Consider the following 24,414-nt stretch of genomic DNA (forward strand, 5'->3'; position numbering starts at 1 on the left):
ACTTGTTGGTCTTCCTGTGGTGCTCCTTTTCAACCATGCGCTGTGATGACTCCGCAAACCAGGCGAAGGTACTCCGTACTAAAGAGAAAGTAATAATAATAGTTAAAATGGTGATAAAATAACTCTTCGAAGTCGAAAGCACAAAAAGGAAAAAAGAAAAAGAAAGAAGACCAAAACAACAAGCTTCTATTTTCACTGACTGACTTTTCAATCATTTCTTTTTGTACTTTCGCCCGTCTGATCCTAGTCATATTATTATATCAGACTCGGTCTTCACGTACAGAGTACACTCACACCACCGGATGGCTGTGCATGATGGCAGAACGTGGGAGAGACAAGACGGCTGTTTGGCTTTAACGTTGTTGCATCCCATGTCCCTACTGCCTTTTTTTTCGAGGCCTTGATCCCAACCTCTCTCTCGTTTATCGCTTGGCCGGAGTTGCAGGGCAGCTGCATGACATTGAGGAAAAGGGCATCCTGACTTGCATTCTGCGTTGCTTTTTTGCACGATCTGGAGTACATATACGGGAGGCGAGGGGGGAGGGGGCAGGAACTATCAAATTGACCTTCATGCAATATTTTCTTCTTCCAAGTTCTGAGTCCTTATTTTCCCGTGTAATTTTTTTTGGTGTATTTTGCTGTTTTCCGATTGTTTTTCATCGATGGAGGTCTCTTTCTCCAAAACGGGAGTAAAGTGGTCCGTGCAGAAGAACGTCTACTTCAACGTCATCGAAAACTTCACATCCAACATCAACGACGACACCGCCGCGGACGAGGAGATACAAAACTGCCATGGGCAAGTACAAAGCCGAGATGAGCAGTTGTTCGAGATAGCTGGGGAACCCCACGATAATGCCAGGGATAACTCGTTAGCAATGCAGAGGAAAAAAAAAAAAAGGAAAATACAGGAAAAAGAAAGAAACAATCAGAGGGAGGAAAAAGGAAAAAGACAAGGTCAAAACACGAGAAATGCCCTGGCTTCAAGCTAGCATCAGCTCAGTCGTTTCCGGAGGTTACTCTGCATACTCACACAAATATCCAGATGCAAAACTAATAATAGAGGAACGGAGCCTAAGCCGGGCCCGAACCCATACTCTGCCCCATGTGATTCGTGAAGGGTTACGGACGGTGAAATGATACTTCCCAGAGCACATCAACAAAGAAGGCGTGTGGCTGCCGAGTTGAATGAGAGAGAAGAACTCCGTAACAGGCAAGACTTGATCAACGATCCTCCCTTGCTCGAAATCACCTATCAGTTCACTTACCACGAGCCGGGGGTAAAATGATATCCAACCCGATCTCGATCTTGCATGATCTCAATGATTTCGCTCATGAATTGAAACTAATGTGTGGGTTCCAGATCCCGCCAGGGTTGCCAGACAAAGATCCTCAGTGGTATGAATTCAAGAGCTGAAGGTGGAGGATCTGTTGGCGATCACAGGAGCGGAGGCATATTGCCAACAGCCGAACCACGTCAGGATGTTCTACACCAGTTAGTGTCACCCGCTTCTCACTGCGCACCCAGCATCAAGGGGCAGATAGGCCTGGTCGTTGCTCGATGGCATTAGCTTGATGGGGCCCCCATTGGCATTCTCTCCAGCGGGAGCGCGTGCCGAACAGCATGGAGCATCAGCCCGCTCCCTCCAAGAGAAAATTCCATTTGAAAGCCCCTGGAGCCCTGAAAGATGGACAGAACATTGGCTCCTTTCTGGAATCAATTCCTCCACACAACATCCTGATCGGACCTTTTCTTTTTCTTTCTTTTTTTTAATCGACAAAACAAAACCTTCGGCCCTAAAAATAAGGCTGGTGAGCATGGTTATATTGACCATAATGGATAGCGCGAATCTTGCATTATTGAGGGCTAGGAGAGATATCTCTAGTAAACGAAGATCCCCCAAGCAAGATCATCTCGAGAAGTATGTAACCCTCCCCGCAAACAATGAAGGAATATGAACAAGGCTAATAAGGGAGGAGTGCCACTCCTCCTCTAACACACTTTATATCCCTTACCTTTATGGACATTTTATCTGTGTGCATCTTGAGGAAAGTGTGGGCCTATGATACACCATAATCTGCGCATAGCAACCTGAAGACTATGCATTGTTTCCTCATGGGAGCGTTGCTGACGGTATTTCTAGAATGTTGTTAAATGTATTCTACGTTTTCATGTTTCACTCCATCCGACTTGATTACGTGGAACTCGGTCGCTCAGACAAATAATACTCTCCATAAATTACGCCTGAGTATGGAGAGAAGTCATGTCCAGATCTTTCCGCTTTGTAACGAAAATGTGCAGTATGGCTGGTAATTTTCAGGTTACGTACTTACTCTGTACGGAGCTAGGGCAGGGGTACCAGCTTCGAGGTACGTGTATTTTCTCTCTTTTGGAAAGGCACATTTAGTCGTCCTAAAGCCAAGCGCAGTTCCGGAATGCCAGGAAACAGTAAGACAGGCTGGGGCTCATCTGAGTGAATGGTTTGCTTTTCTTACCCATCCAGAGGTTTTGATGTGGTAATTTCATCTGTTTCGAGCCATTTACCCGAGCTTCCAAGCTCCTTTCTTGCTGAGCTATTCTCCACGTTCAGCAGGGATGTTGCCAGCATCGAAATCTCATGGCAGCCCGTCACGATCAGCATATTCAGCCCAGCCAATCTCGACAGTTTCTGCCTTCTTTGAACGAGGTGGAGAGAAGATGAGTTCCATACCAGGACTTCCATGCCCTTATATCTCCTTACTTGCCCAGCAGGGACTTTCACCACGTTGATTCGCAGAACAAAGCACAGAATCTGATACTTCCCTTCTTCCACCAAGTATCGAAAATCTCGTAACATGAGCCAGGGAAAACTAACTCTCACTAGTACCAGCAGTCATTGGCAGCCCAACTGTTTCCACTTTGCAGCTCTGGTGCTGATGGTACAGGTTCGTTCTTAGGTATTTTAGACTGGCTTTAAACAAGGGCAACAGAGAAGGCTCCCAACGGGCCATGGCAACAGCAACAGCCACCAATGGTAACTGAGATTCCCCGTATCCTTTCCTCCCCCGGCAAATATTCGACACGAAATCCTTCGAGTTTATGGTTACTGCGCAGTCAACCTCCGCGGGAGGGCCCCCCAGGTTGGTTTGCGCTGTGCGGGATGGCATCGCTCTTGCCCGCGTGTCCAGCCTTTTTATCTCCTTGATCTGCTGGCTTCTGGCCGCTCTCTGGGTTCCAGTTACAAAGCAAGACTGAATCCTCAGCCGTTAGCCTTTCGCCTCGGGAACTCTCTCCACTGGGGCTCGCAAGGCCCACTCGGACGACCAGCACCTGAAAGAAAACAGCTAGTAACCTTGAAGATACGACCAACCAAGCAACGCAGCACCAGCCTGGTTGCTGCCCAGCATGCCAAAATAAAAAGCACCACTTGTACAACACAAAATAGTGCCCCCCCCCCCAGTTTTGGATTTGACTCAAGCACAACGAGTCTCCAGCACGTCAAGGGTTGAACGGACCAATAGTCGCCGCGCAGAGGCTTGCCTTGCGCTCCACTGGCGGGCCACCATTCTCATCCCTTTACCAAGCTGGCGGAGCGACAGTGCCTGTGACTTGTTTGGTAGGTTTCTTTTATTTTAGTTTTTGTTTGCATTCCCTTATTTTTCATTTGCACGCCGTTTTATTTTTAATTTTTTTCTTTGGTTGACGATAACGATTAATTTGTTATTCTATGCACGAATCTTGGGTACCCATCCCTCCATGAATGGGATAGTTCCGGTACGCCCGGTCCCATGAAAGCTGCCTTTAACTCGCTAGATCATAGCGGAGCTTTTTCATTTCCATCTGGGAGGACCATTTTCTTATTCATCATAATGAGGAAAAAGCAAATGGCCAATCGTCCCAAGTTCCTTATGGAAGGGCTGCCCTCTCGTATCCTCAGTTCTGGTGCTTGCCTCATTCTCTTTTTCATTTGAATGCTTCGCCCTTTTTTCTTTTCCATGACCTGCAGTTGTTGAATATTCTCTGCTCCGTACTCCTGAAAAAGAGGCCAATACCCAATCACCCACTATACAGTCGACGTTTGCCAACAGGCTATTCCTTTGTCGACTATCCCACCAATTTCCACCTGTTCCTCCTCTCGACGTGTGACGACACCGAGCTCGATAGCTGTCTATGCCGTCTGCATCAAGTGCTTGACTACGACAACGAAGAAGGCCGACTACTTAAAGAAACCGCTGAATCTCCCTCCGTGAAACTTAGCTATATCTAGGTCTAGGGGACCTCCTTACCCTCTATTCACCGTGGCTCTCCTCACTTCCCAAAGCCTTTCTCACCTTGGCTACTCAGGGTCGACATCTTCAAGGCTGTCTCCCCATCCTGAAAACCGTGACCATTGTCCAGGCGACTTCCTACCTAGTCCTCCCTCCTCCCTCTCTCAATTTCAGCTACACGAGGGCCGTAGTCCTTTGGAGAGAGGGAAGGACCGTCCATGCCACTTCCAAGGTCAACTTCCCTTCGGAGGAGAACAAAATCTTATGTCGCAGCGGCCCTATGCTTCAAATTCTCCTTCCGACGAGACTTCCCAGCCTGTCAGCCAGCTTCTGACATCCACCAGCCGTTCAGCTCCTACACAAGATGAGGTTGAGACAGTAGATCCACAAGTGCAGCATGACGCTCAAGGGCACCCTCCTAATCGGTCGGGGTCGATGAGGGGCGATGAGATACTTCCAGAGCTTGCGCATAATAGAAGACCGACATCTTCCAGCCAGAATGTAGCACCTCAGCAACGGTCTCGATCTTTAGGGATGCAGGCCATCCTTAACCCATCGACTCACTCTCCGACAGAGCCAATCTCACGTCAAGGTAGCCGGGAGCCTCTAGGATCTCCGACTTCCACAGCTACATCCCCTTCCGCGCTTATTCATGGGACGCCTTCTCCCGTCCAACCCCCAGCACAGCCTACACGACACTATCATTATGAAACCTTTAATATGTCTCCAAGGGTCGAACGGAGGATGTTAACCCCAAAGTCACCCGCTGTTCGCGCTGCAAGCTTAGGAAGCGGGCGATATCCTCCTGTTCCAGGTACCATCAATGCAATGCAATCGCCATTTTTACAGTCCCCCCCGCCTCCGAGATTTGCAGAGGGCGCCCCCAGGTTGAATGTTGACTCTGCTTCCTCCACGGTTCCCAGTAGATTAACTCAGCCTCGCCGTACAACTCACGCTGCAAATATTTTCTATGATCAGCGACCGCCGAATAACCCCCAGTCTCAAGAGACAAGCCCACGCACTCCTCAATCATCATATAGTTCATTCAGCCAGGCATCACCTGCTCCAGTTCCGCCGGCTCACATTCAGCAACAGCATCAGCATCCTGCTCCCATATCAAATCCAGCTATGTCTGGGTCATCCAGGAGTGCCATAGCTCAGTCACTTTTTGGGGACCGTACGGGGGATCCCGCAAACGTGCCTCCTTGGTCCATACCCCTCGTTCTCGACACAGATTCCGGATCAATCAAAGCCAAGATAAAACGTGAAAAGAATAGCAGTGCTTCCAAAAGGTTTAGACAAAGGAAGAAGGCCGTGGAGGAAGAACAAATGCAGACCATTAGAAGACAAGAGGAGGAAATCAGGAGTCTTACTGAAGAAAGAGATTTCTATCTTAGAGAGCGAAATTTTTTCCGGGATATGTATTCAAGGACCCCTGGTGCCCAAATACCCCAACGGCCACCGTCGCCTCGGACTTTTAAATCTCGGGCCACTTCTCTTGCCTCAGATGAAGGGGAGCGCACTTCGGTTGACCCAGACGACAGAGGGAGAGGCACAGGGGGGCGCAATGTTAGGCAGAGAACCGGGGCCGGGCCAATCCATCTACCATACCCGGGATCTCAGACTCCTAGTCCATTCGTCCCTACTTCAACAATATCCCCTTCTACTCAAACACCGCCTGCTCCATCCTATCCACTGTCATACCCATCGACCTGGCGTGCGCCTTCTGTGAATACCACTTCCCAACCCGGAGACATAACTTCAACCACATCACCGGCAGCTCAAACCAGTCCACATGAGAGCCAACAACAACAGCAAGGTCCACCGTTTCCACACCCTCAGCAACAACACCAACATGAACAGTGATGGTGAATAAGAGGGTCACAAGACTAGGGCCAATGTTTCACTTTATCGACTTGGAGCTGGATCTCTAGCCGATACCACTTACCTGTATATGCGGATCTCATATACTTTTGATCTAATCTCAATATCAACTAATTATTCCCTGAGAGCACCTAATCCTCCTTTCCCAAAAATCATCCCCCATTTCATAGCTCCTATCAATTCCCAAATTCTGTCCATTTCTTTTTCAACTTCTGTCGTCTTTAATAAACATGCCTGGGCAGGAACTGTGGCTACAAATTGCCCCGGGAACAGCATACTTACAATATTACTATGGTAGGAAGAGGGCAACCTCTGCTGGAAGGCGTCAAACTGTTTCTATTTTTCTTACTCTATATACTCGCTTTTGTCCATTGGCCTAGCTTTGCATCTTTTTCTATTGTTCCTATACTTTCCGGAGGCCCTACCCTAATAAGGGTTTCGTCGTATACTATTTTCTGTTTTTTCATGCCTTTCGTTTTTCCTTTTCTGCCTTTATATCTCTCTGGTTACCCTATTGAATTGCAAGGTATGGTGATGACCCCTCTGCCCTATCAAAATGACATTGATGCCTCTTTTGATCGGGATGGAGTGCAGCCAACCTGCAAAATTTTCTGCTCTGACTCTCATTCCTATTTCTTCACCTCACTAGATTGAGTTGATATCTTCTTTCTTGTTACCTCTTCCATATTTCAACCCTCTTTGTATTGATACCCAGGGTGGCACAATGCTTCATTTTTATTTCTTTTTTCTGTACTCCGGTTTTCCCTTCCTTTGCAGTCCTTTCATCTCTAAAATCATCTGTCCACCTATATATTCGGGGCGAGTTACTTCTAGATTTTCCTTTTCTGTCGCCCAGTCTGTTTTTATTCCTGGTTCTATCTCTCCGGCGTGTTCGGTGATGATAACCAACCCACGTCCGCGAGTGAAACGAGGAAAGGTCGATATCAGCAGCCATCAATCACGCACGATTGATGTTTTATGTTCACGCGGGGCATGAAGACGGTGAAACGAACAGCAAAAGAAACAAGCGAGAAAGAGCAAGAAGTGATATATGAGAGGGACAGGGAAAGGGAAGAAAACACGCGGCAGATTCGGCATGTTTGTTTCCTATTTTGATAGTGTCATTTTTCGTTTCATAGCTGATAACTAGCGTGGGGGAGGGGGGCGGAATGGCCTTGGTCCAGGGGGGAAGGAAGGGGCGGTGGTGTTCTTTTTTATTATTTCGTTTCTCGCTTCTATATACTGTTTCATATGTAACCAATAGCCATCTAAAACCGTCGGGAGTCGTCTGTTGTATGTGTATCTCTTGCTGTTGGATGACGCATGTTTTGTTGTTATTTTTTTTTTTATTATAATTATTGGTATTATTTCCTTACGAAATTGGGCTATTTAATGTTGTTACCACAGCTAAACCTTCTCCTTTTCATTTGCTAGCTCTTCATTATTAATTTCATTTGTCTCTCGTTCTAATGGGGACCATTCTTGAACCATGGGTTTGGTTACTCTGGGTGGCCCTGGCCGAACTGGGGGGGGATTGGAAAAGGGGTAAAAGGCTTTTCACCTTTGGATTTACTGAAAGGAGTTGTGTCAGTTAACTATCTTTGCAGTTCAGCGCAAACTAATCTACCTTCGTAGCCGAAGAGGGGGAAAATAGAAAGGAGAGCTTCTTTGTCTAATGTTACCTTCTCTTTGTTGCTATCGGCTATTGACATGACTTGGTTGCTCCAAAGGGCTGGGTCCAGTAAACCACATCTGACGTGCTTAAAGTGGGTAAGAATACAGCTAGGACAGAAAAGGGGAATGGTCGGACGCCTTAGCTATCACATCACACAGCAGGCCGCGTCACTGCGTCAGAACCGGTCTTCCGAAGCTGCAAGCTGCAGGGCCAAGACGAGGATGCGGCGACGGGATGGGGAAGAGAGAGCTCGAGACTCCCAAGCTATTTGCATCAAGTTCCATGGACCTGGGATGGCTGCAGCTGCATAAATCAGGCTTCCATCTAGTTCGCTCTTCTTAGTCATGTCACATATTCATCGTTACTAGGTTTTTCTTGACGTCTACGAAGTGGTGCTTCTTGCTACTCCGTATTTGAGAATATTTTGGGGAGTTCACTGCGTTCTCTATCTACCCCCTTTTTATCTCACTCTCTCCCTAGCAAGAACAGAAAAAGGGGTTCATGGATTACATAATATCATATCACGTGAAAATAAAGTTGCGGGTCACTTATCTAAGCTGCGCTTGCTCGGATAAGTTTTCGGTCCGAGCGTCTTTTAACCGCCATAAACGCGTATTATGTAATTTGGCGTCTGCCCCAGCGCTGCCTTTTTCTTTTCTTCCCCTTTTCGGCGTCGTACAGACGTTGCTTTTCGTCCACTTCCATCCCTGACAACGACAACAACAAACCCGGCCAGCAGTCTGCCTTACTCCGTACTGCTCCGTGATTATCTACATCTCTGCATCCGCGGCATCCTCTGCATCTTCTCTGGCTGCCACTGCAAGGGTCTCTCCCCGTGATTCTGGCCCCGCTGCTCTCCTAGCAGTTCGCCCTCCGATTGGCGGACGTAGTCGACTGGCCAATCAGACTGTGATCCTGCGCGCGTGGGCTCCTCCACGGCGGGTCAAGCGAGTACGATGACAGAGACACAGCAAAAGAAACAACGACGACGATCCTGTCCGGCCCAAGAGATGCTTGTCTCTTCTTCTCCTCTGCTTCCTCGTCGTGATGGAAGGCAGACAGAGGAGGGGACGAGACACTGTTCGGCGGCTTCTTGATGCTTGACCCTGGCCTTTTGGCATACCCAGCGCAGACATAAATAGGCCAGGCCCGGGATCGTCTCATCGCATTCCATGCTGTGGAGGGTCAGTGAATAACCGAGCTGACTATTAAGATCCAGTCGCAAGATGTCGTCCATGGCTTCTGTCTTGTTTGCTGCGCTGGCAATTTCGGGCGTCCAGGTGTAGGTTTTAATATTCCACTACGGCTCCCCAAGTGTTGATTAGCTGGTTATATGCTGACTCGGTAGCAGTGCCGTTGCTACACCGGCTGAAATTAATATTGATGCGGCCTCGTTCTGTAGCACCCCCAGCCGCGGATATGGCTGTTTCCCGCAGTACTCTCAGTTCTGGGGCCAGTACTCCCCTTACTTCTCGCTGGAAGGACGCTCTGCAATCTCCTCGGCTGTTCCTCCGGGCTGCAAGATCACCTTCGCACAATCTCTCCAGCGCCATGGCGCCCGATTCCCTACAGCAGACAAGAGCGCCACCTACTCTTCTCTGATTAAGCGTATCCAGGAAGATGCCACCGAGTTCAAAGACGAGTTTGCTTTCCTAAAAGACTACAAATATAACCTTGGAGCTGATGACCTGACCCCCTTTGGCGAGAGCCAGCTGTATGACTCTGGCATCAATTTCTTCCAACGGTACCATGGTTTGACCAAGGACTCCAAGGTCTTTGTCCGATCCGCAGGCTCTGAGCGTGTGGTTGCTTCAGCCCACAAGTTTGTGGAGGGCTTCAATAAGGCCAAAGGAAGTGAGAAAGGCGGGGCCACCAAGCTTGATCTCATCATTAGCGAAGAGGATCGCCGGAAGAACCCAATTGCTCCCCAAGGCTGTGATGCATTTGACAATGATGAGACAGCGGATAAGATTACCGATCAGTTCCGCAGCACATTTACCCAGCCTATCGTGGACAGAGTCAACAAGAAGCTACCAGGAGCCAACATCAAGATTGGAGACATCAAGAGTCTTATGGCCATGTGCCCCTTTGACACTGTAGCCCGCACTCCGGATGCAAGCAAGCTCTCTCCATTCTGCCATCTCTTTTCACACGAAGAGTTCCGTCACTATGACTACCTCGAGACCCTGGGCAAGTTCTACGGACACGGGCCTGGAAACTCCTTTGGCCCTGCTCCCGGAATAGGCTATGTCAACGAACTCATCGCCAGGCTAACCAGTTCGCCTGTCAAAGACAACACAACCGTTGATCATGAATTAGACGACAACCCCAAGACCTTCCCACTCGGTCTGCCACTCTACGCTGATTTTAGCCACGACAACAGTATGACAGTTATCTTCACCGCCATGGGACTTTTCAACGCCACCAAGCCTCTTTCCCCAACCAAAATCACCGACCCTGCCGATGCTTCCGGCTACTCTGCCTCCTGGACCGTCCCCTTCGGTGCTAGAGCTTACTTTGAGAAGATGGTGTGTGACCACTCTCCATCTGCTAAGCAAGAGTATGTCCGTGTCCTGCTCAACGATCGGGTCTTCCCCCTTCAGGATTGTCACACCGACTTCCTTGGACGATGCAAGCTGGATGATTTTATCAACGGATTGACCTATGCAAGGTCTAACGGCAACTGGGACCAATGCGAAGTCTCTCCCCCAAAGTGAAAGGAAAGCTTGCTTTTTATATTTCTATTCTTATGAAATCCATGAATCATGTTACCCATTGAGACGATACACAGACAGAGAGTCCTAGACTAGAGTTACATTAAGCCATACAGAAGTATACTTTGTGTGTGAATACATCCAGGCTCGAAAGAAGCCTTACTATATTTTCCTTACCCTTAGAAGGATTTAAACATTAGAATAAGACTGAACGGCGGCCCCACTAACTCCCTGGAGGAAACTCTCCAGCAGCAGCTGCTAAAATGATTCAGGGGTAGTCCTGGATCCTGAGTAGGGTCCCATTACAGGTCCATCACGGAGAAACCATCATTTCTAACAGGAGGGTAGACAACCCGTCTAATAATGATAATAATGGTGAGTTGCACTGCTTGATAGTTACTATTCTATACCCTCCGGGCTAGTTACTCCATTCAGTTATACTTTGCAGCTCCAACACTTCCCACTTGATAGCCATAAGATCACCATGTCATAGAAGTTGGTACATACACCTGAAAGCAAGTCTAATAAAGAATATTGATCTACCTGACCTAGGAAATCCTAGGATCTAGGAGAAGTGGGCTGTCTGATATACCTAATATAATGTATAGGGACTGATATCAAGTCCCTGCTATATAGGTGTGTGTATACATAGCATCCTGGAACTCATACTTCACTGCTTAGTAGTAATTGTGTATATAAGGCAGGCTGAGGATCGTCAATGATCAACAGAGCCTGGGGGTCCTTATTCATATATGTTACCGTGTCTCTTGCCTCAAAGACAGGACGGGATGACGGATGTGGCTTGCAGGGATTTTCGAGTCGAGATTGCTGGAGTTGACTTCGACTAATACTAGTATAAAATGACCATTCCCTGGAGCAAGCAAAGAAGGTCGAGAGTGACTGGCTCATACAGCGTATCATAATACAGAGCAGTTCAAGCAGAGAATTTGGGAGCAAGGGGCTAGCTAGGGGAAGTGGAATGACAGCCCAAACATATTTCCGAGATTTTTTCGAGATGGCTGAGCTAATCTGGCATTTCTCGAGATGAAAGGCGATGGTGCAGGCAAAGACACCTTGTTTATGCATGAGAGGGCATGTTTACGAGTGTGATGCAGGTGTAGAGTGTCGTTGGACTTGCGTATACATGTAGAATCAAGCTGTACGGAGTAGTTGATGCCCTGTCTCTCGACCACCAGGAGCAGCATCACTCAGCACCAACCAATCGACCTACACCTGATGTCTGCCATCCCGTCAACAGCCTGATCCCACCCGCCCTCGCCATCCGGCCGTCTCTGCCAGCTTCTCTGCCCTTCTGCATTTATCATCAACATCATCAATCAGCGTCTGCGCTGCTTTCGTATTTGCGCCCAAGATGGCGTGATGAAGCGAGCGAGGAGGGGGGACGCCGTCCCTGCTTACCTCATCGAGGGGCCACCCGGGCTTTTTATATGGATCTCGCCGGCTTCGTCTGCTGCGTCTCCTGCTCCCCATCGTCTTCGTCTTCTTCTTTCTTCGTCTTCTTCTTCTGCTGCTGCTACTACTCATTATCATCGTCTTCGGCTTCATCGTCAGCGCCATCTTCTACTCCAGTCTCCGTATCTAGCACACAATGGCTGAACGCAGCGCTCCGTAAGCCCGCCCTCCCGCCACCCCGCATCTTATCGATTGTACTAACAGCCAGCCGTCCTGCAGCCTCCGTCTGGGATCTACCGCCCCCGACTTCACGGCCATCACCACCAAGGGCGAGATCAACTTCCACGAGTTCATCGGTGACAACTATGTCATCCTCTTCTCTCACCCTGTGCGTTGGTGCTCGCGACCCTGTGCTAGGTGGTGGCTTAGAAAGAGCTGGTTGACTAGTTAGTTAATTGCTGACCGCTGGGACTGGACAGGATGACTTCACTCCTACTTGCACCACTGAGCTGGGTGCCTTTGCCAAACTAGAGCCCGAGTTCACCAAGCGTGGTGTCAAGCTCATTGGCCTGGTGCGTAGTAACCAATGTCCTTCCTTGAATTGCTCGTTTTTCCATGCATAATACGATCTAACGGACGCAACCAGTCTGCCAACGGCATCGGATCGCACCATGAATGGATCAAGGACATCGACGAGGTCAACAGCTGCAGCCTCCAATTCCCCATCATTGCAGATGCGGACCGCAAGGTCTCCTACCTCTATGACATGATCGACTACCAGGACACCACCAACGTCGACGAGAAGGGTCAGTCCTTTGATATACCCCTACTGCAGGAGTGCAACATGATGCTAACTAGTTGTTCAATCTATGCAGGAATGGCCATGACCATCCGCTCTGTCTTCATCATTGACCCAAAGAAGAAGATCCGTCTGATCATGAGCTACCCAGCCACGACCGGCCGCAACACTGCCGAGGTCCTGCGCTGCGTCGACGCCCTGCAGACGACTGACAGGAACACCGTCAACACCGCCATCAACTGGCAGAAGGGCGACGACGTCATCGTCCCTCCATTCGTCAGCACCGACGACGCTTCCAAGAAGTTTGGCCAGGTCAGAGAAGTCAAGTCGTGAGTGTTCTCTCCTCCCGCGCGCGTGGCTGCCTCTCTAGAACTAAGATAGATATGCTAACTGCTGCAGATACCTCCGATACGTCACCCTCAAGGAAGACTCGCGTATGTAATTGGCTGTAAATAGTAATAATAAACTCCTCTTCGCTACAACAACAACAACTACTACTCTCTTTTTCTCTCTACTCGTCTTCTCTATTTCCGCGTCTATCTCGTCTATCTCGTCTGTCTCGCCGTCGGCGCTCGCTTGTCGGCTGCTCAGGGGCTCACGCGGCGCCGCCCCTAATATGTCCCAATGCGGTAACTCGAGGCGCCAAGCATCCCACCTTCAACGTCAATTTCAACGTCCGCAACTTCAAATTCAACGTCGACCGCAACGACGAACAACGAACAACTCCAGCAACCAGCGTCATTCGCAGCGCATAAATCGCCAACGTCGTCGCCTAACGGGCGTTATTCGGATCATCGTCGAGAGCAGCAGCTTGCCAGCGACTCCTGGCCCACCCGGCGTTTCAGATAGCCCTGGGGTTCCTGGTCGACCGCTCGGCTCGCCCACTTGGTTCGTCCAGGCCTGCATCCTTTGTCTTCTTCCTTTTTCTCCCGCCTCCCTCTCTGTTCTCCATCTTCTCTCAGCGCGCCGCAAACTAACCTACATGGATATGTCTGCCAGGCACACCTGACGCTGTGGGAATTCGACTGGTATGGTATCGGCGAGACCGCTGGCCGGGTCAGGGTAATATTGTCCAGGTTGCTTGAGAGGTACGTACGTTGGTGATTGTTACCTGTACGAAAAGAAAAAAAAGTGTTATGCTAGAATATAACGCTCCAACACTCTTATAATGGCTCTCTCTGGCCTTTCCCCTCCCTCCCTATATTCCTCTTGTCTGCCCATCTATACAAGGGGGGCTGTACGGAGTATATATGGAGCATACATAAGGGGCCGGAGGGGATAGCTATATATATAAGAGATACGGCCATGTCTCTCTTGAACCATGGCGTCCGGTTGGACATGTTCACTGACATCATGGCAGGTTCCGAGCAGTCCTCCTCGCCGTTGGGCTCTCGCTCCGGCTCTGCTTCAGGATCAGGATCAGGAGCAGGCCCAAGGCTGTCCTTGTTCAATGCAAATACGAGTACAACGCCTGGCGCACCTGCACCTGCATCCGCAAATGTATCACCCTACTCGCACTCACATTCGCACTCGCACTCGCACTCAAATTCGCGCTCGAGCCGTTTCGCTTCTGTGAAGAGGTACCTTCGATCAGGTTCGGATCTCGTTAGAAGCAGGAGCAGAAGCAAGAGCAAGTCCAGAAACGAGTTCATCCTCTCCGTCGACGAGACTGTCAGCCCTACGACTCCCGCTGCCGGCGGAACTCCAGGACTTGCCAGGAGCACAAACGGAGAGGCTAGACTTCGCTCCTCCACTGTCCCTGCGTCGCAGTCTTGGTTTCGCGCAGACTCTTCGCCTGAGGTTCTACATTCGATACTACTAGACGACAGATACGCCAGCCTCCCACTGCCCACGCCTCCCCTCCCCTTTCCACGACCCCGAGGATCCTCACTTTCGCGACAGCAGACAGTTCCTGTTTCTGCTCCCTTGTCTGCTTCTACACCTGCTTCTGCTTCGGCAACCAGTACACCGCTACCTCTCTCGCCTCCGCTCTCTCCCACGACTGAGCAAACTCCGCCACCTACTCCTGCTTCACCTTATGGACGCTCGCAGGAACATTTACTCGCCTCGCCACTATTGCCTGCACTGCCGAACCTCGCGTATCCGCCAACGTCCATTCTCTCCCGACTGAGTGAAAGCGAACCGTCCAACTGTTCCTCCATGGCTTCCATCAGGCGCCCTTCCTCCTCCAGGGGAGCTGACTCTGCCGGGAACCAAACCACCATCACCGGTAGTAGTTTGCCCATGCACTCACATTCTCAGTCGCAATCACTGTCTCAACCACAGCAACAGCAACAGACGCAAAATGGGACGAGTGCGACTGCAGGCCCAACAAATCTCTCGGGTCTGGTGTGCAATGTCCACCGCACCACTGGTCGAGAGCCGCACGCCCTCGTCGGCGCCACAACTACGATCCTAGGCGACAAACTCTATGTCTTTGGCGGCCGGCTACTATCTAGAGCTCGACCAGAGCTTACCTCTGACCTCTACGAGCTAGACCTGATCAAAAGACACTGGACAAAAATCCACCCCACTGGTGATGTGCCTCCTCCACGATACTTTCATAGCATGTGCCCGCTGGGCGACACTAAGCTCGTCTGCTACGGCGGTATGTCCCCGCGATCTGCCGTCGCCGGACACCCGCCTACCAACGTCAGTTCCTCCCATTCAGCAGGGCAGGAAGCTCAGCCTGAAGTTGTCGTCATGTCAGACGTGCACATTTACGACGTCGTAACCAGGACATGGACCCATATCAATACTGCAAACACTCCCCAGGGACGATATGCCCATTGCGCAACTATCCTCCCGTCTTCTGCGCCATTCGTTTCCGCCAATGCTCCCATGACAGCTATACACAATAACCCGTCAACCTCCACTTCAAATCCGCACCAAGGTTCCATCGGTGTAGAGATAGACGGTTATGGAGGCGCTGAGATGGTCGTCGTCGGTGGCCAGGATAGCTCAAATCACTACATTGAACAAATAAGTGTGTTCAACCTTCGGAGCTTGAAATGGACTGCCACTAGCCCGCTGGGCCGCAGTTGCGGTGCATACCGTTCTGTCGTCGTCCCGCTGGCGGGGATGTCAGTCAATGATCTGGGCGCTGAAAGGACTGATAAAGATATGGCAAACGTTAGTAACAACCACGACGCAGCAGGGATGCCTGGCTCGTCAATGCTGATCTATTCAAATTATAACTTCCTCGATGTGAAATTGGAACTTCAAGCTCGCCTTCCAGATGGGAAACTTGTTGAAAAGGCCATGGATACTTCTGTTTCTCCACCGGGACTACGTTTTCCTAACGGTGGCGTTATTAATGGCCATTTCGTCGTCAGCGGCACCTATCTCACTGCTTCTAAACAGGAATATGCTCTATGGGCGCTTGACCTAAAGACCATGACATGGGGCCGCATTGATGCTGGTGGCTCCATATTTTCAAGTGGTAGCTGGAACCGTGGTATTATCTGGAACAGAAGAAGCACTTTCGTTATTCTGGGACACCGCAAGAGAAATCTCGTAGAAGATTATAATCATCGCCGCATCAACTTTTCGCATATATGCATGGTCGAGCTGGAAGCCTTTGGTCTCTACGAAAACCCCAGGAGAGCTGCGCCCACATCCGGATATATGTCCGTGAGTGCGCCTCCTCTGCGTCCGGCCTTGCAGCCAAAATTCTCAATTCAGTGTTCCGGCGGGCGGCCTTTATCAGCAGCAGCAGAGAAGTTGGGTCTAATGGCACAAGCATGTACTGAGCTAGCTGACATGGACCTACTTACAATTGGCGGTGAACGTATCCCCGTCAGCTCTCACGTCCTTTCACGCCGATGGGGACCTTACTTTGTCCAATTGCTTTGCGAAGCTACAGCAGTAGCCGGGGATAGTATCAACGATGCAGCAACGCTGCGCCAGCCCAACGCTGCGTTGAACAGTCGAAATTCCACAATTACCATCACTCCATCCCTGAGCACCGCCAGCCAGTATTCTACTGCCACAACATTGGTTAACACCATTTCGAATAACAGCAACAATACGTCCATCGGTGGAGCCATAAATAACGTTAACAGTCATAAGGATACCGGCGGGCGGCCACCAGGATCTTCTTCATCCGCCTCTTCTTGCCTATCCCGAGCATCTCATCTTGATATCCCATCGGCACACAGCCTCCCACCAGCCGTACGGCCTCGAACTCTCTATTTACCTCACACTTACCTCACCATTCAGCTTCTAGTTCACTATCTCTACACCTCTTCTCTTCCCCCCGTAGGCTCTGCACTCTGTACGCCTCAAATCCTCTGCTCCCTCCTTCAACTCGCTCGACCGTACCAGGTTGATGGCCTTTTGGAAGCCACTGTGGAACGCCTGCACCAAGTCCTTGATGGCCGCAACGCTGCTGCTGTTTTCAACGCTGCCGCCATGGCTGCTGGTGGAGGCCGCGGTACCAACCTTGCGCTCGCATTTGACGGAACTATGGATTCTCTCCACGACGCACATTCCCGCTCATACAGCCACTCGCACTCCCGCTCTCAGTCAAGCGTAGCAGACTACCGTCGCCCAAGCACAGCGGCAGACGGCATAAGCTCGTTTAATTCATCGGACGCCGAATCCATAGACAGACCTAACACCGCCAGCAGCACTGCCTCTGTCTCTAGCGGCACCGCAGGACGTTCCTCAAGCTCTCAACGACCCGCAAACCTACGTATCAACACCAACTTTAGTAACGGTAGGAACCGCGCCGAATCAGCTGAAAACACTAGTATACCCAACTCTGCATCTACCAGCAATAGTGGCGGTGGTCTAGGATATCCCGAGGCCGAGCTAGCACAGCATGACCAACGCGGCCGAATGAAGGTCAGCCGAGATGTTTGGACGGCTAATATCAGCAGCGTTGTTGGCTTGCAGAAGCGTGGTCTTAGAGGACTTATGGAAGGAAGACGAATGAGAGAGAGAGGCGCTAGCACTACCGATACCCAGGACCAGAATACTGGAGTTATACCCGTTAAAATGGGACTAGGCATATCCTGATATCTTTATCGACTGTCTTTCTCTCAGGGACTTGTTTCACTACCCGTGGAATACTTTATACTCTCCGCACGCATGGAGCACGCCATATACTCTCTGTTTTATTTACGAACCATCCTCCTTTTAACGGCTTTCTATTCCCCTTTACCTTTTCCTGTCAAGGAGTACAGGATGGACGGAATGAAGGGAACTTACAAAAGTAATACGTTCCTCTGTATGGACTTCGACACAACTTGATATATTGACCATGTCCCTTCATCTTTATTATTTACCTATTTTTATTTATGTCCTGCAGCCGTTCTGGAGTTTTCTCGCGGATTTGGTTTTGATCTACCCGCGTATTTCCCCCTCTTAACTTGTTTTTCTTTTTCTTTTTTTTTTTTTATAACTCCCTGGACGTGTGATTTGCTCTGGTATTTGCTTTTCTCTTTTAGATAGTTGTTGGATTTTGATTTTGATTTCCCATGAGACATGTACGGTTTATTTCATTTTTCCTGTCAATATTATTATTTCCTTCTCTTTCCTTCTCTCTGGAGCCCAAGCTCACGCTCATGACTGTCTGAATTAGAGTCCCTACATATACATACACATACAGATCTACTCCTCAAGGAAATTTAAAAGTCGTTGTTACTCCAATCAGTTAGGGATATATTCATCAAAAACCGGACCAGATATACTGAGGATAGGTGGAAGATAATAAACTAATCAGTTTTCTTTTTAGCAGGTATCCTCCTTCTCCCAATCTAGTTATGAGTAGGTTGGAAATAATACAGTACAGGAAAGGCTATTGAATGCTATAACTAAAAATGCTGCTGCATGGTATCAAATTAATGGTAGTCATCATAAAAAAGAAAGGCAAAACAAAGTGATGAGTAAGAAATCGGTTGTTTTCTCCTTCTCGCTCTAACCCCTTCTTCTCACTTGAACGGTTCTCCTCATGCTAGGCTGCAAGCATATAATCATCATCAATAATTGGCTAGCCTGGCACGGCCCTGGCAAGAACACGGATATTGTCTACAAATCCTTTGATGAGGTCTTCGTACTGGTTGTTCATGTCTCCGGATAACGCGAGGTCACCTTGCCGTCGGATTTCCGCTGAAGATATTTCGATTTCAAGCTCATGCTCGAAGTCTGCAGGGGTGCTCTATATATTTATTGTACGGTTAGACAGATATTCGATGACACAAAGCAGCTGGGGAAAGGAAGAAGTACGTCTGTTGTTCCGACCTGTGTTAGGTCTATCTGGTATGCCAGATGTCTGTAACTCATGCGGTCTTTGTTTCGATCACCGCTTCGTTTCCAGTCGCTTGTCTGCTGCAACTTGGTTAGGTCTCCGTCGTAGTTCATTTCGAGGTTCACACTGATGCGCCAGTCAAGACACGTTCGCGGACTGTAAACGTCTAGGTCGGCAATACGGCATTTGACGATACGGGCTATGACGGCTCCTGTGCGCACGTCTGTGGTGACCCTCACCCTGGGCTTATGGCGTGGGTGTAGATGATGTTGGACAATTGGAGGGAGGTCGTTGGCTGAGATGTCGTAGAAAGTATCTCGCTCACGTTTGTGGGCGTAGGCGAGCGGGATGCGTGCTGTTCCTTGGGATATGGATGTTTTGACCGCCTCGTTGAGGAAGTTGTTCATCGCCCGGTGTTGGGCCTGGATAGTGAGAGAAAAAATATATATTTAGTACTGAGATATATATAAGCGATGGGAAAATAAGGGGAAAAAATGAAAATTACCTGTGACATTGAACTTTCAAAGGCCAGCCTCAGATTGGGGTCGTCCTTGCTGATGACAGTTTCTGAGAGGATGGGAAGACGCAGTCTCTCACCCCGACTTTTGTCTATCAGTCTGCCTAACTTGGCTTCGACCTCGAGGATGGCTCCCGACCCAACAGCCATACCCCCAGCTGGACCAGCGCCGATATCTTTGCGCATGACAACTTGTTGAAACAAGAAATCACATATCAGTTTGGTCAGTTCCTCTGACGGGATGACATTTGTGATCGTAGGCTCCCAAGGTCCTAAGGGGTTATCTGCAGCTGATTCCTTGACTGCATTGCCATTGACCGCCATGTCGGCATCCCTTGAAGGTCGCGGAGGAAGCGAGTCTGAAGTGAGATTCCGGTCGAGGCTTTCACGCTTCGGTAACGGTCGTTTACCTGGAAAAACGGAGGAGGGTGGAGGCTGAGCTAGCGCCTGGCTGCCCTTGGGAGGGATGGGGGGAGGAGTGCCGGAAGTTCTAGGAGCCTTGCAGGCGAATATAGGAGGCTGGGTGTATCTCTTGCGTTTCTTCCGTGGGGGGCACATTGGGACACGTTCTGAAGCGGAAGAGGGCCCTGGAGCTGCAGAGATGCTGGAGCGCGGCTGGTGCAGAGGTTGTTTAGGGGGGAAAGGGTGGTGCTGGAGTGTTGGTGATGCTTCCTGGACCGGACGACGACTGGTAGGCGAGCCAGAGGCAGTGGTAGCTGAGTTTGTTATGTTACTGATGGATGCGGTCTGTGGAGTTGAAGGAGGATAGGACGGACGGGCAGTGGTGGGAGGAAGGGTTTGATGTTCCAGTCCCGGCTGGTGAGTTGTTTGCTGGGCCAATTCCGGGTCCTTATGGGGCGTCTGGACGGATTGATTGAGTGTGCTATGGTTGCTGCCAATGGCATTGTCTCTATTGATGGCGTTGCTGGCGTTGATATCACCATACGGGGCGGCTCCCTGTTGAGAAACGATGGTCTTTGGGCTGACACTATCGAGGTGCTGCTCCTTTTCCCGTTCCATGGAGAACTGCCGGGGATAAGAGTCCGTAGCTACTGAATTATGCCGTGAGATGGGCGTATGCACCGTTGGAGACACGCCGTCTCTCTGGCCACCAGAGGAGGCATCCTGACTGCCCCAGGGGCTTCCCAGACGAGCCGACAGGGGAGCATCGTGGCCTGAAGACGGGGGGCGGACCGGATGGGGGGATGGTCGACGGTAGGAAGATCCTGGAGGCGCAAGAGGTGTCCCTGGCTGCGATCTCTGCTGCTGCTGCTGCTGCTGCTGATAATGCTGCTGTTGTTGCTGCTGCTGCGGCGGCGGCTGTTGGGGATGGAATGCCTGGTGATGTTGCTGTAGTTGCTGCAGTTGCGGCTGCTGCTGGTGCTGCTGGCTGGGCGAGTAAGGGTGGCCTGAAGGCTCACGGCCAGACGGATAGGAGAGACTGCGCACCGACGACGGCGAGGCAGCCGAATGGACCGAGTGAGAGCGCTGCTGGGAGAAGTAGGAGGAGTGCTGGGTGCCGGCGCTGGTCGGCTGGGGCGTGAAGGGCGAGGAGAGCGAGGCCGCAGAGGGCGGAGGCAGCGAGGAGGCCGAGTATGGCTCTCGCGGGACGGACAGCACGCTGCTGGCGCGCTCGCCGGGCTCTCTGCCGGTCAGGATCGAGGCGAGCGGCGGCTGCTGGTACGGCGACTGGGCAGTCGAGCCCATATACGGCACTGAGATGCGCTTGGGGGACTGCAGAGGAGGCTGCAGCGGTTGCGACGGCCGTCCGCCAGCCGGGCCGCCGCCGTACTCGTGGTGCTGCGGCGGATGCTCATCGTGGACGCTGCCGCTGCGCAGCGGAGGCTCGTCCGGCCCCAGCGAGTGTATCGAGAGCGGCCGCTGTGTACGCTGCTGCTGCTGCTGCTGCTGGTGATGCTGGTGATGCTGCTGTGATGGTGGTGGTTGCTGGTGTAGCTGCGGACCCCGGGCCGCGCCCACGGCCGAGTCGGTGTTGATGATGGTCCTGAGGTCCATGGTGTCTGGAGAAGAGGCCGCGGGATCAGATGCGAGGCAGCGACATGATCGAAGGGCGTCTTTTCAGGCGGCGCGCGCAGTCGGGATCCTGGGGGTGAGGGAGGGTTGGAGTTCGTTAAAGAGGAGTTGGTGGTTTTTTTGTTGGAAGTTCAAGACTTCTAGAAGGACTTTTTCTTTTTCCGGGCCAGGATGGGCCATGGGGGAGGGAGAAGTGATAGAAGCCGCCGGGAGAGACGAGACGAATGCGAAGCGCGGCAGCGAGCAGAAGAATAAGAGAGCGAGGGCGACGAGCAGCCGCTGGTTGTGGTGGAAGACGGCGTTGTTGATAGGGGGCAGTTGATAGGGGGGAGTTGAGCTTGGAGACGGCGGGCCTTAAAGAGACGCAGCTCCAGATATATAGTTAGATATTGGCATTGGATCATGGACAGTGATGTAGATAGACGCGATAGCAGAGACGTAGATGTGAAGACTAGACGAATGGAGATATTATTGACCCGGTATAAGGGGAGTATATAGCACAGTATCAATCTTCAAGCAGCCCTTCTCCCCCCCTGAAAACCCACCCCAATCGACGAAGAGAAGAAGATTCATAGTTGATAGTTAGACATAGATACAGACATCGAAGCCATCCTGCCCCGTGTGTTTCTTGTTTGATTTCTTTTGATTCCACACTTCCAAAGAATATAATAACCATGGCCAAAAGTAGGTGTAGATCAGTAGAAGAGAAGTGATGATAAAGGGTGACAGAGTGAAAGAGATAGGGAGAGATAGGGAGAGACAGGGAGAGATGAATAGAAGAGACGAAGAAGATTTTATATGGACACTCCCCAGAGCCCTCTTCCGCCGCAGACGCCAACCCAGTCTCTGCCCGGGCCGGTGGCAGGAATGTGAGGCGCCCAGCTGATGTTCGACACTTCATAGTCACAGCGCCAGGCGGCGGCAGGACCTCGTTCGAGGGTCGACGGCCCGTTGCCGCTGGTCGAGGCCGCGGCAGAGTTGCTGCTGTTGCCGTTGCCGCCGGAGTGAAGGCCCTGTGGCTGCTGAGGAGGCAGTGGCAAGGCCGCAGCGTTGTTCTGGTTGATGAGGTCCCAGATCAGGACCAGCGAGTCGTCTGCCCCCGTGGCTATCGTGCCTCGACGGGATGGAGACCATTCCAGACAGTTTACGGGCGCAGCGTGGCCCTTGAGTTCAAGCAGTGCCTGGCCCGGCTGGCGGACGTCCAGCACCCGGATGATGTTGGAGTCCTGGGCAAACGTCGCCAGTAGGTGGGCATCATGTGGTGATGCTAAAAATATACTCAGTCTACCTGTTCTTTATTTATGTTGATATACATATGTATATATATATATGATAACGTACCTGCAATGCGTTGGAGTGGTGGTGGCCATATGGAAGATTGGCCGGGAGAGAGGTCTCCGGGGCTCCCTAGGAGAACGTTAAAAACATTATATCATTATAATGCAGTACAGGTTGTATACTTACCCTTATCGTGTTTCTCCGATGGTTCGTAGATGATGGTGCTGTGCTCTAGGCTTCTGAGATCAAACATTCTCACGCTGCCGTCTGCACCGCAGCTAACAAAGACGTCTACGCTGTTTGCACAGAACCGGACGTCGTACACCTCCTTGTCGTGGGCAATGAGCTGCGTCTTTGCAGTGAGAGTGGGTATGTCCCATATCGTACAGGTGGTGTCTATACTCGAGGTAATGATCAGACTGGGGGAGACAGCGTTCCAGTCTAGCGAGGTTATGGGCGCTGTGTGTTCGGGGGTCTTGGAGTTAGAGAGGAGAGCGAGCGGGGAGAGCTTCTGCAGCGGCGGAGGGCTCTTGTTGCTCGCGCTCATCCGGTTGATCGAGTTGCTGCCGTAGTACTGCGGCTGGCTGGGGTTCGAGGGTAGCGACCAGAGCCGGAGATGGTCGCCAGAGGTGGCCAGCAGGTCCGTCGACTGTTTCTGCGACGATGGCGGCTCCCAGAGGATGCGAGTAACCGGGTAGGAGTGTGTTGCCTCCGCGGTCTTCACAAACTCCAGCCCCGGATCGTTGTCGGGATCATTGTAGTCCCGCTCAGCCGTCTGCGCGTGAAGTATTTGGATCTACATTGGTGTTAGCACATATACAGGTTATAAGTTAGGCGCGTAGAACATACGTAGTTGTGGGTGTCTTCTAGATAACTTCCGAGAGCAATCTTCCCCGCCGAATTGGTGTTTGGCGCCGCGGGCCACTTGCACCAGTCCAGCGCATACAACGCCCACGGAGCGAGATAGCTGCTGTTCTTGGGTGTGTGCATGTCCCCGTTGTGGATGGTGGACGAGCCGGCCGAGTCGTCTATCCGGCCCAGATCCATGTGAGGGCGTATATCTGCTAGCCCGAGCGGCGAGTACGGCGTCGACGATGACTGTCCGGACGGGGACATCATGCTGGACTGTTGCTGTTGCTGCTGCTGGTGATGCTGGTATCGCTGCTGATCTACTCCTGGGCTGGAGGGATAGGACTGCAGCTGGCTCATAGACGACTGTTTCGATGGGGTCATAGGCACCGCTAGCTGCGAGGGCACTCCGGACGAGGAAGACGAGTTGTGTATGTTGTTGCTGCTATTGTGATGTGTCGTAGAAGGCTGTCCCTGGCGGCTTGCAGGACCAGGCTGTAGGGCTCCCGGGAGAGCATTATTCTGGTGCTGCTGCTGCTGGGGACCCGGCTGCTGCTGGATGCTCAACAGCGGCGGAATCGAGCTGTGCTGCTGCTGCTGCTCATTTTGCGGCTTCGAAGAGGCGTTCGCTGAGGGCATATGCAGCTCCTCTGGCTGCCGTGGAAACGTAGGCGCTCTGCTGCGGGGGCCATCGAATGGTATACTAGGCTCGGCCATGGTTCGGTTGGGCACGAATACCGCCCTTCGTCTGCT

General features: G+C 51.1%; 8 protein-coding genes across 8 annotated transcripts; 5 read left to right on the forward strand and 3 right to left on the reverse strand.

Annotated features, from left to right (window-relative positions):
* Positions 1-662: 662 nt before the first annotated feature.
* On the forward strand, positions 663-989 carry ARB_05930 (uncharacterized protein; the record flags this gene model as incomplete). The annotated part of the gene is made up of 1 exon (XM_003015573.1): positions 663-989. One exon carries the CDS (start codon positions 663-665, stop codon positions 987-989), a length of 327 nt encoding a protein of 108 aa, XP_003015619.1.
* Positions 990-2,489: 1,500 nt separating this feature from the next.
* On the reverse strand, positions 2,490-2,834 carry ARB_05931 (uncharacterized protein; the record flags this gene model as incomplete). Its single annotated transcript, XM_003015574.1, has 1 exon — positions 2,490-2,834. One exon carries the CDS (start codon positions 2,832-2,834, stop codon positions 2,490-2,492), a length of 345 nt encoding a protein of 114 aa, XP_003015620.1.
* A 2,155-nt stretch (positions 2,835-4,989) lies between these two features.
* On the forward strand, positions 4,990-6,111 carry ARB_05932 (uncharacterized protein; the record flags this gene model as incomplete). Its single annotated transcript, XM_003015575.1, has 1 exon — positions 4,990-6,111. One exon carries the CDS (start codon positions 4,990-4,992, stop codon positions 6,109-6,111), a length of 1,122 nt encoding a protein of 373 aa, XP_003015621.1.
* A 2,919-nt stretch (positions 6,112-9,030) lies between these two features.
* On the forward strand, positions 9,031-10,521 carry ARB_05933 (histidine acid phosphatase, putative; the record flags this gene model as incomplete). The annotated part of the gene is made up of 2 exons (XM_003015576.1): positions 9,031-9,086; positions 9,207-10,521. The coding sequence occupies 2 exons, from the start codon at positions 9,031-9,033 to the stop codon at positions 10,519-10,521; spliced, it is 1,371 nt and encodes a 456-aa protein (XP_003015622.1).
* A 1,377-nt stretch (positions 10,522-11,898) lies between these two features.
* ARB_05934 (AhpC/TSA family thioredoxin peroxidase, putative) lies at positions 11,899-13,063 on the forward strand (the record flags this gene model as incomplete). Its single annotated transcript, XM_003015577.1, has 4 exons — positions 11,899-12,113; positions 12,211-12,319; positions 12,411-12,503; positions 12,578-13,063. The coding sequence occupies 4 exons, from the start codon at positions 11,899-11,901 to the stop codon at positions 13,061-13,063; spliced, it is 903 nt and encodes a 300-aa protein (XP_003015623.1).
* Positions 13,064-14,035: 972 nt separating this feature from the next.
* On the forward strand, positions 14,036-17,752 carry ARB_05935 (uncharacterized protein; the record flags this gene model as incomplete). The annotated part of the gene is made up of 1 exon (XM_003015578.1): positions 14,036-17,752. One exon carries the CDS (start codon positions 14,036-14,038, stop codon positions 17,750-17,752), a length of 3,717 nt encoding a protein of 1,238 aa, XP_003015624.1.
* Positions 17,753-18,725: 973 nt separating this feature from the next.
* Positions 18,726-21,516, reverse strand: ARB_05936 (mRNA capping nucleoside-triphosphatase, putative; the record flags this gene model as incomplete). The annotated part of the gene is made up of 3 exons (XM_003015579.1): positions 18,726-18,893; positions 18,962-19,405; positions 19,489-21,516. 3 exons carry the CDS (start codon positions 21,514-21,516, stop codon positions 18,726-18,728), a joined length of 2,640 nt encoding a protein of 879 aa, XP_003015625.1.
* Positions 21,517-22,328: 812 nt separating this feature from the next.
* Positions 22,329-24,378, reverse strand: ARB_05937 (uncharacterized protein; the record flags this gene model as incomplete). Its single annotated transcript, XM_003015580.1, has 3 exons — positions 22,329-22,801; positions 22,999-23,608; positions 23,662-24,378. 3 exons carry the CDS (start codon positions 24,376-24,378, stop codon positions 22,329-22,331), a joined length of 1,800 nt encoding a protein of 599 aa, XP_003015626.1.
* Between the last annotated feature and the right edge of the window lie 36 nt (positions 24,379-24,414).

The sequence above is a fragment of the Trichophyton benhamiae genome (genome assembly GCF_000151125.1).
Source record: "Trichophyton benhamiae CBS 112371 chromosome Unknown Abenha-G-c-322p01.r1, whole genome shotgun sequence".
NCBI classification, from domain to species: domain Eukaryota; kingdom Fungi; phylum Ascomycota; class Eurotiomycetes; order Onygenales; family Arthrodermataceae; genus Trichophyton; species Trichophyton benhamiae.